The following is an 11230-nucleotide window of genomic DNA, read 5'->3' as shown; positions in this document are numbered from 1 at the left end:
AGCTTAGTCTGCCATGCTTTTGAACTTCTAACACTGGATCGTCAAATATTTGTTATGCTGAAGAGCAAGTTTATCAAGTCTCTCACCACTCATACACACACCCACGTACTGTAGGCGAGGCTACACACACAGCGCTTGACTTGGACTGAAATAGGTGCTGGTGCTCTTTTTGTGTGACAGTACTGTTTATATTTAGGTGCAGGAACTACTGACTGCAATAGTTTAAGCCAATATTCTGTAAGAGGTGCAGGAACTACTGACTGCAATAGTTTAAGCCAATATTCTGTAAGAGGTGCAGGAACTCAAGTAGTAGAACCTGTTAGGTGCCGGTACTCAGCTCTGGTGAGCTCCTGCCCCTGTCAAGCACTGCTCACACACAAACCTACCATTATACTCACATCACTCACGCCCACACATCGCAAAAATTACTGCTATGTTAGTTAGGGCTTGTAGGTAAGCCTTTCACTGTAAGTGGACAAATAAAATGAGATTTTTTATTTGAAGTCCACCACCTGCTCCCTGACTTCTCCAAGGTGAAAATCTCAAAGAGTACCAGCAGTCCGGTGAGACCTGTCAACCAGTCACCCATCTTCTCCAGGCCCCCCATCTTTTCCAGGCCCCCCATCTTCTCCAGACCACCCTTCTTCTCCAGGCCCCCCATCTTCTCCAGGCCTGAGTCCTCACTGGGTAGGTCCTCTGCTTTGGAGGTGATCAATAGGGTGATGGAAGACTCTATTCAGCCCTCAGAGAGGCTCTACAATAGAGTGATGGAGGACTCTATTCAGCCCTCATAGAGTCTCTACAATTGTGATGGAGGACTCTATTCAGCCCTCATAGAGGCTCTACAACAGAGTAAATGAGGCCTCTATTCAGCCCTCATAGAGGCTCTACGTGTTCCGAGACCAGGACAAACAGACAGAGACCATCCCAGGACTGGTGCATCATTTACAGGTGGGTTCAGAGGGCCAGTTTAGTCTGCCATGTAAACCACTCTACAAATGAGTCACACATCCTTAATGCATAACACATCTCTCTCATATCTCTCTTTGAGGCTAAATATGATTAACTGCTGACTATGCAGAAAACTTCATTGATCAGATGAGACTCTACAATGGTCTCGTCTTTGCTCTGTTAAATGGACTTAAATAACTTTCATACTATTATCACTTTTTAAACTATCAAAAAAAGTCTCAATGGAAATGTTGTACAACTTGTAACCTTCTTTCAACAGACACAAGCGCTATCTAATCTTACCCTGTAGTTTGACTGTGGTGACCAAGAAGACCTCCCCAACACCTTATCTCCATCAGGCAAGATGCTGTCTCTGACATCTGATATTATGATTGGTCCTTGCTCTGTTACAAATTACCTGGCCAAGAGCCACCTGTTTCCTTAGTGACAAATGGGGTCGGATGACATATGATTCTGGTTACACGCACAGTCACAATCTAAGAGTGAGGGTTCACCCCCTAAAAAAAATTCAAGGACAAAGTATTGAGAGAAAAAGATGACAAATGTATTACATAAACAGTTTACATGAGATGATGCAACTTGAGGAATGAAATGAGTAATTTCTCATTATATTATATTTTTTTCACATTAAATCATCATCAATTACCAATAAGATACTTTCCATTTTCAATGATGTAGGATTTAGGCCATAACATAAACTGGATCTGCACCGTCTCAGCTTTTGTGTTTGCAGGACAATTCACTGAGGAGCCAAACCAACAAAACCACTCTAAACAGCCCAACACTTCTCAAACCCACACTGACCAACTGAGTCTGAGTGAAGGGGAAAGGATGGCTAGGGAGTTGAGGGATATTGTCAGTCGGTTTATGCAGAAGGTAACCTGTAAAGCAAACTAAAGCTTTATAGTGGTGCATTACCACCCTTAATTTAAATTATACAGAATTTTACAGTTGGATGAATTCAAAATGTGTTGAACACCATTTCAATTACTATTGAAGAGCAACAAATGGTTAATTGATTTTAATTTACTTAAAAAGTATATTTCTGTTCAGGACTGTGTTCTAAAGTTTATAAATTGCCTGGCTGGGCTGATGAGACAGTGGATTGCGCAGTCAGATGGAACAGAGTAAATAGGCATTTTAACATCAGCGGCTGGAATAGACACCACCTGGAATGCGGTTTTAACCAATCAGCATTCAGGATTAGACCCACCCATTGTATAATAACAGTTGATTCTCATATCCTTGATTCTGTAAGCAGAGTATATTGTTGTGTCATAATGCTTTATCAAACCATGGCCATTGTCCTGTGTCTAGGTGTTTAAAAGTATGATGGATCCCCAGGACCAGCTGGAGAGGATGTGCATCTGTAAGAAAGAGCACAGCGCTCTGGAGATGCAGAACTACATGGGCCATGCCAGGAACACAGGCCAGATCGACCCGAGAGTTTAGAAGTCAACTGATGTACGGTGTCTTATTGTGTGTGAGAAGGTTGAGTTATACAGTACCTGTCTGCCTGACTCACGCTATGGCCAACCAGAACTGTACTGTGCTGGCTCAGCTGTTTTATTTTAACATAGATCTTTCCAGCACTTTTCCAACAACAATGGTAGATGTGTAACCAAATCAAATCACATTTTATTTGTCACATACACATGGTTAGCAGATGTTAATGCGAGTGTAGCGAAATGCTTGTGCTTCTAGTTCCGACAATGCAGTGATAACCAACAAGTAATCTAACTAACAATTCCAAAACTACTGTCATATACACAGTGTAAGGGGATAAGGAACATGTACATAAGGATATATGAATGAGTGATGGTACAGAGCAGCATACAGTAGATGGTATCGAGTACAGTATATACATATGAGATGAGTGTGTAGACAAAGTAAACAAAGTGGCATAGTTAAAGTGGCTAGTGATACATGTGTTACATAAGGATGCAGTCGATGATGTAGAGTACAGTATATACATATGCATATGAGATGAATAATGTAGGGTAAGTAACATTATATAAGGTAGCATTGTTTAAAGTGGCTAGTGATATATTTACATCATTTCCCATCAATTCCCATTATTAAAATGGCTGGAGTTGGGTCAGTGTCAATGACAGTGTGTTGGCAGCAGCCACTCAGTGTTAGTGGTGGCTGTTTAACAGTCTGATGGCCTTGAGATAGAAGCTGTTTTTCAGTCTCTCGGTCCCAGCTTTGATGCACCTGTACTGACCTCGCCTTCTGGATGATAGCGGGGTGAACAGGCAGTGGTTCAGGTGGTTGATGTCCTTGATGATCTTTATGGCCTTCCTGTAACAACGAGTGGTGTAGGTGTCCTGGAGGGCAGGTAGTTTGCCCCCGGTGATGCGTTGTGCAGTCCTCACTACCCTCTGGAGAGCCTTACAGGTGAGTACAGTCTAGAGCCTCCAGCGAGGGTTCCCAGTCCAGAGCCTCTGGCGACGATCTACGGTCCGGAGGTCCCGGCGACGATCCCACTTCGGTCACCGGAGCCTCAAGCGGAGCGGGGTCGGCATCCCGCACCGGAGCCTCCACCGAGAGTAGATGCCCACCCGGACCCTCCCCTATAGGTTCAGGTTTGCGGCCGGAGTCCCCACCTTTGGGGGGAGGGGGGGAACTGTCACGCCCTGACCTTAGAGATCCTTATTATTCTCTATGTTTGGTTAGGTCAAGGTGTGACTCGGGTGGGAAAATCTGTTTTCTATTTCTTTGTGGTTTTGGCTGAGTATGGTTCCCAATCAGAGGCAGCTGTCTATCGTTGTCTCTGATTGGGGATCATATATAAGTTGTCATTTTCATCTTGTTTTCCGTATAGTTTATTTTGCCTTACAGAACTGTGCGCTTTTGTTTTTTGTCATTGTTATTTTGCTTTTGGTGTCTTCAATAAAAAGAACGATGTATGCCTATCACGCTGCACCTTGGTCTAGTCATTCCACAAACGATTACAGTAGGGAGGTAAGGCAATAAATAGGCCATAGAGGCGAAAATAATTATGATTTAGCATTAACACTGGAGTGATAGATGTGCAGATGATGATGTGCAAGTAGATATACAGGGGTGCAAAAGAGCAAGAGGATAAATAACAATATGGGGATGAGGTAGTTGGGTGTGCTATTTACAGATTTACTGTACCTGTACACAGCCATCGGTAAGCTGCTCTGACAGCTGATGCTTAAAGTTAGAGAGGGAGATATAAGAATCCAGCTTCAGTGATTTTTGCAGTTCGTTCCAGTCATTGGCAGCAGAGAACTGGAAGGAAAGGCAGCCAAAGGAAGTGTTGGCTTTGGGGATGACCAGTGAAATATACCTGCTGGAGTGTGTGCTACGGGTGGGTGTTGCGATTGTGACCAGTGAGCTGAGATAAGGCGGGGCTTTACAAAACTAAGACTTATAGATGACCTGGAGCCAGTGGGTTTGGTGACAAATATGTAGTGAGGGCCAGCCAATGAGAGCATACAGGTCGCAGTGATGCATATTATGCATATTATCGGTTATTTTGCGTGTGGAGGGAGAGATATTCAGGATAGAGATGCACCTAGAGGACATTAAAGGGCTGATTGACAGGAACGTGTGTGAGCAGCAGCTCTCCCCTCCCCACTCATCATCCCCCACACCCCTGTCACTGTGTGGGGAGCCCAGTCCCTTTTCCCAATCATCCTCCACACCCCTGTCACTGTGTGGGGAGCCCAGTCCCCCTCCCCAATCATCCTTCACACCCCTGTCACTGTGTGGGGAGGCCCTCTTCCCAATCATCCTCCACACCCCTGTCACTGTGGGGGGAGCCCAGTCCCTCTTCCCAATCATCCTCCACACCCCTGTCACTGTGTGGGGAGCCCAGTCCCTCTTCCCAATCATCCTCACCACCCCTGTCACTGTGTGGGGAGCCCAGTCCTCCGGGTCTGCTCACCCCCTCACCACCCCTGTCACTGTGTGGGGAGCCCAGTCCTCCGGGTCTGCTCACCCCCTCACCACCCCTGTCACTGTGTGGGGAGCCCAGTCCTCCGGGTCTGCTCACCCCCTCACCACCCCTGTCACTGTGTGGGGAGCCCAGTCCCCCGGGTCTGCTCACCTCCCTGTCACTGTGTGGGGAGCCCAGTCCCCCAGGTCTGCTCACCCCCCCTGTCACTGTGTGGGGAGCCCAGTCCCCCGGGTCTGCTCACCACCCCTGTCACTGTGTGGGGAGCCCAGTCCTCCGGGTCTGCTCACCCCCTCACCACCCCTGTCACTGTGTGGGGAGCCCAGTCCTCCGGGTCTGCTCACCCCCTCACCACCCCTGTCACTGTGTGGGGAGCCCAGTCCTCCGGGTCTGCTCACCCCCTCACCACCCCTGTCACTGTGTGGGGAGCCCGGTCCCCCGGGTCTGCTCACCTCCCTGTCACTGTGTGGGGAGCCCAGTCCCCCAGGTCTGCTCACCCCCCCTGTCACTGTGTGGGGAGCCCAGTCCCCCGGGTCTGCTCACCACCCCTGTCACTGTGTGGGGAGCCCAGTCCCCCAGGTCTGCTCACCCCCTCACCACCCCTGTCAATGTGTGGGGAGCCCAGTCCTCCGGGTCTGCTCACCACCTCTGTCACTATGTGGGGAGCCCAGTCCTCTGGGTCTTCTCACCCCCTCACCACCCCTGTCACTGTGTGGGGAGCCCAGTCCTCCGGGTCTGCTCACCCCCTCTGTCACTGTGTGGGGAGCCCAGTCCCCCGGGTCTGCTCACCCCCTCTGTCACTGTGTGGGGAGCCCAGTCCCCCGGGTCTGCACACCACCCCTGTCACTGTGTGGGGAGCCCAGTCCCCCGGGTCTGCTCACCCCCTCACCACCCCTGTCACTGTGTGGGGAGCCCAGTCCTCCGGGTCTGCTCACCACCTCTGTCACTGTGTGGGGAGCCCAGTCCCCCGGGTCTGCACACCACCCCTGTCACTATGTGGGGAGCCCAGTCCCCCGGGTCTGCTCACCCCCTCACCACCCCTGTCACTGTGTGGGGAGCCCAGTCCTCCGGGTCTGCTCACCACCTCTGTCACTGTGTGGGGAGCCCAGTCCCCCGGGTCTGCTCACCACCCCTGTCACTGTGTGGGGAGCCCAGTCCTCCGGGTCTGCTCACCACCTCTGTCACTGTGTGGGGAGCCCAGTCCTCCGGGTCTGCTCACCCCCTCTGTCACTGTGTGGGGAGCCCAGTCCCCCGGGTCTGCTCACCCCCTCTGTCACTGTGTGGGGAGCCCAGTACCCCGGTTCTGCTCACCACCCTTGTCACTGTGTGGGGAGCCCAGTCCCCCGGGTCTGCTCACCCCCTCACCACCCCTGCAGGAGGTAACTGTGAGTGGGCCAAGTATTTTGTCTGTTGCTCTAAAGCGGAAAGGTGGAATAAACAAGTCCGGAGCAGGTTTTGACCGAGAACAAAGTTCTCTATGGAGGTATTTTCTCTAATATAACATAAATCACGGGTGTGTCACCATCTTAACTATACGTTCGTGGAGAAGCTCATTTCTGGTGGTGGTGAGAATCCGTGTTTGCCATTCCCAAGAGGTGGTCCTTTCCTTTCTTCTATCGCCTGTCCTTTTGGAGAATCAACACGTCCCTTTTCCACTGAGCTCTCCCCACTACTGGTTCTCCTGTATCTTATGTAGGAGGAAGAGAATATGTGATTAGTGCCGCCAGGTGTGCTTTGCTGCCTCGGATCCCCTGCACTCACACGCCGGGCTGGGCTTCTAACCGTGGGCACAGCCTGCCCCCTGGTGGTCCTTCCACATAATGTAACACACTCATTTACTCATAGCATAGCTGTTCATTCTTTGTTTTGCCATGTATTTGCTTACTCACTCTTTCACTCACTCTCTCTCTCACTCAAACACCTTAATGATTACTGCATGTACGTACAAGCTTTTTTACAGAGTAGTTACATAGATTATTGCTCTGTTATTTACACTGGTATAAGCTTCTGTAATGTTAAGTGTGATCAGCTAAACCTAATTGGACCAATTACACCATCTGTGTTTCCTTCATTGTACATGCATGAACACCAGTGGAGGCTGGTGACTTGAAACATTGAGGAGGATGGGAGATCCTCGGCACAGGCACGGAACGCACGGAGACCACAACGTGTGTTTCAAAAACCATGAAAGACTCATTATTTTAACCTAAAGCATTTAATAAAGACATTTATAGTACAATATTATGGGGAATGGGAATGAGAGGGCTACTTACAGAGTGTTGGGAAGGGACCACAGCAGTGATTGAATGAGGGTATGAGGCATGAGTTGAGGTGTTCAGAGGCTGGACCAGTGCAGGACAGGATTTTACTGGGAAGATTTAAAAAAAAAATAACACAAGACACTATACAGACAAAAGAGCTAAGAATGAGTTCATCAAAGCAAGGAGTAAAATCTTTGAGGTGTAATAATGTGATTGTTTATGTGATTGAGTTTACATAAAGTAATGAGGGAAATTGATAGGGGTACTCACAGTGCTTTGAAGGGGAACATTCAATGTGCCAGTGGATGAATGGGCACATGAGACGTTGTGGCTTCAGTTCATGTCAAGAGAAAGTTGACAATGGTAGTGGAGTGGAGTGGTCATCACCTCTTAATCAGGGAGCAGGAAGGGACTTAGCTGTAAATACAAATAGCAGATACATTCCATTACAGCTGCGCCATCGTAGGTTTGGACAACGAGTTTCTCTATGAAGTTAATCTCAGACATTTCAAAATTCATAAAGTCAAACACAGACTGCACATCTCGCCCACTTGACACATCAAAGTATCCCAAGAAACGTTCCTGAATAAAGCCCTGATCATCCACATACCTGACGATAACTGACAATTGCAAGCAGACTGGTGGCACCATAGGTCCCAGAGCGGTCAGACTGGTGCCACCATAGGTCCCAGAGCGGTCAGACTGGTGCCACAATAGGTCCCAGAGCATTCCACAGAGCATTCCACAGTACACCACTAGGTGGCAGGAGAGGGAGCTGCAAGCCCTACGCCTACGGACAGACCAGGGAAAACCCAGAGCAAAAAACATTCCAATACAGGTTGGTGGTCCTGGTATTGACTTTCTACCAATGGGTGTAAAATACAGGGAACAGTTGGAAAAACAACAGTGATTCTTGCATTATATGTTTAACACAAGATTAAATCAGTTGTTGAGTCAGATTTTGGTCATTCAGTTTGCAGAATTTGCCTTAAAGTTATCTTCGGTGGTCCTGAAGGTAGTTGTGCTTGTTTCTCCATCCATTTTACAATCCGAGAACTGTTCTCTGGAGACCTCCAATCTCACCCACTCCAGTCCTCCAGCATTCCAGCACTCATACAAGAACCCAAGCTACAGATCTCCATGTAAGGACCAGCAACCAATCCACCTCTGCCCATATGACACTGTTATGACTAGGCCTCATCATGACTACTTTATTCATTTCATAATCACGTCACAATTTAAAGATGCACTATGCAGAAATGAAAGACCAAGGAGAAGAACAGCTGAGATGCTTCCCACCCAGTGTTGTCTACTCCGACACTATATTCTCACTCACTCACTCACTCACTCACTCACTCACTCACTCACTCACTCACTCACTCACTCACTCACTCACTCACTCACTCACTCACTCACTCACTCACTCACAGCGTGAGAGCAGCAGGTGCTGTCCGTCTCCCACCACAGAAAGAGTTCTACCCAATCAGACTCACCTCTACTGCCCAGCAATGTGTTTTTCCAGCGGACACTTCCCCCAGCTCTCAACACCCCCCCCCCCCCCCCCCTCCCCCGACCGAGGCAGAGCAAGCAGGCACAGGGTCAACGAGGTGAGGCTGCCACATGGAGATAGGAGAACATTCTTTCAACATCAATGGGTACCAGTCATGTTTTACCTGGTATTTACTGAGGAATTATGTGGTAAAATGGGTTAAAGGCGGAAGCCACAGTCCAGTTGAATACATTCAGTTGGACAACTGACTAGGTATCCCCCTTTCCCACTCACCCATACTGTAATAGTTATGTCAATGTATTATGCAAAGAAAAGGAATCCTAAAGGAATAAAATAACTATTTGTTGGTTCATGTCATGTAACCATCATTACATCATCAGTTTACAATTGGAAAAACTTCTGAATGTCTTTTAGTGAGGAAAACATGCTTTCCAGATGTTGAAGTTTTTAGAAGATTGTTGTATTAGAGAAATTTGACTGAATCTGATCATTTTATTTTAAATGAAATTATTTACAAAAAGTTATTTTGTAAATGTCAAATGTTTTAAAAGATAACATCTTGGTGTCGCAAAATTGCCCCCCATATTCCAGAGGCCGGTGTGTGTTAAGAGGAACACAAGAGGGTTCACACAGGAGTCTATTCTACTGGAACTTTGCGACCATTTGCTTGGTAACAACAGCTACCTCAGTATTATTATTACTACCAGTATCATTCAGCCACCTCAACTTATTGCCTCTATGGCCGCAGGACATCCCTATCACACTATTCTAGTACTACTCAGCCAACTGTCCATCCAACATTCCCCTCCACAAAGGGACAGAGATTATGTTGATAAAAACTAGGCCAGATTTAGAATATTACATTACAGGAAAAAAGCCCCTTCACTTCTGAGAATGTGTATCGACTTTGGTCCCCTTTAACTATCATTTGTTCACCTGACACCCTCCCGCCCATTGATTTCACCCTGTGGATATCGCAGACAAAACCGACACTTATTGAGTTTTTCTTTGTCTTTGTGTTCCCCTTGCTCTGTCCCAGCCCGGTGCCAAGTTGTGCGTTTTGTTGTAGAATATTCCGTTTCCCTGTTGTTCTCTTCTGGGTGTCTGAGGAGAAGTGTCCGGGAAACATGCCTAACCGTCCCGTCCAATTTTCTTTTAGATGTAGGTGATTTCCCTAGACCTACAGACAACACACAACCCTTCTCTTAGATATGATCTTAAACAACACAAAACAGTTCATTTTCCTGGGGGCTTGGGATTCTTTCATGCCCTGTTGTCGTGGATTCCTGTAAAAGACCTAACTTACCGCAATATCACATTTTCCTCTCTAAAGACACTGAATCCATTTCATTATATCTCTCATTAGTAGGTCAAACCAGAGGTGGCCAGATCAGCTCCAGGTCGGTCCCTAATCCATAAAACGTCACTTTCACAGCTATCACACTGATACTGTCCATGTGTCCTCCCAGAGGTGTGAAACTGCCCTGTGACCTTGAGGTGTCTGTCAACACCTTGATTATGCCAGTTGGATATCTTCCAGCTGAGCTACCTATCTACCATTCTGCCCCCTCCAAGGGCTGTGTACTGAAGCCTGATCTGGTGTGTTCTCTGGGGGGGGGAGGACCATGGTCCTCCAAGGGCTGTGTACTGAAGCCTGATCTGGTGTGTTCTCTGGGGGGGGGGGGGGACCATGGTCCTCCAAGGGCTGTGTACTGAAGCCTGATCTGGTGTGTTCTCTGGGGGGACCATGGTCCTCCAAGGGCTGTGTACTGAAGCCTGATCTGGTGTGTTCTCTGGGGGGGGGACCATGGTCCTCCAAGGGCTGTGTACTGAAGCCTGATCTGGTGTGTTCTCTGGGGGGGAACCATGGTCCTCCAAGGGCTGTGTACTGAAGCCTGATCTGGTGTGTTCTCTGGGGGGGGGACCATGGTCCACCATGACATCCACATAAAAGGAGAGGAAACTAGTGCAAGTGGAAGTCTAAGTGCTGTGCCCCCACAGTGTTAAATCTGCTCCCTACACAATCAAACACAAACACAAATGTAAGGCCATATTGTGCCGCCACACTCAAACCTGATCTAAGAGGACAGACCACCAACATGTTCAGTCGCCTGCCACTGGCCAGTGCTTGGTGTTGGTGTATGTCTTGTCATAGCAGTAGTACTAACACTTTACACGTTTTCTTTTTGAAACTACACGGGAACTGACAATCACACCTGACAATAATCCTCCATTTTGCATGTGAATGAACTCCCATGGTTGAGTGCTCCAACTCCTGTCTGCCTCGGTTAAGTCCTTTAGGACTTTCTTCTAGATAAGCCCTTTTGTTGAACTCTCATTGGGAAAAGGGAGATATATACATCACTTATAGTAGCCGTGACAAAAGTACAATGGGCCTGGAGATACTACTAGGCTAAGGGCATTGGGCCAGTAACCACAAGTTGTTGGTTCGAATCCCCAAGCCGACTAGGTGAGAAAATTTGTAAATATACCATTGAGCAAGGCACTTACCTCCAATTGCTCCTGTAAGTCACTCTGGATAAGAACATCTGTAACGAT

The 11230-nt window shown here is 47.8% G+C and overlaps 1 protein-coding gene across 1 annotated transcript; it reads left to right on the top strand.

Moving 5' to 3' along the window:
- The first annotated feature begins 4513 nt into the window (after positions 1–4513).
- On the top strand, positions 4514–6283 carry LOC124009437 (extensin-like). The gene has a single exon (XM_046321250.1). The coding sequence runs from the start codon at positions 4514–4516 to the stop codon at positions 6281–6283; it is 1770 nt and encodes a 589-aa protein (XP_046177206.1).
- The last annotated feature ends 4947 nt before the right edge of the window (positions 6284–11230 follow it).

The sequence above is a fragment of the Oncorhynchus gorbuscha genome, linkage group LG22 (assembly GCF_021184085.1).
Source record: "Oncorhynchus gorbuscha isolate QuinsamMale2020 ecotype Even-year linkage group LG22, OgorEven_v1.0, whole genome shotgun sequence".
Taxonomy (NCBI): domain Eukaryota; kingdom Metazoa; phylum Chordata; class Actinopteri; order Salmoniformes; family Salmonidae; genus Oncorhynchus; species Oncorhynchus gorbuscha.
This window is presented reverse-complemented; position numbering and strand designations above follow the sequence as displayed.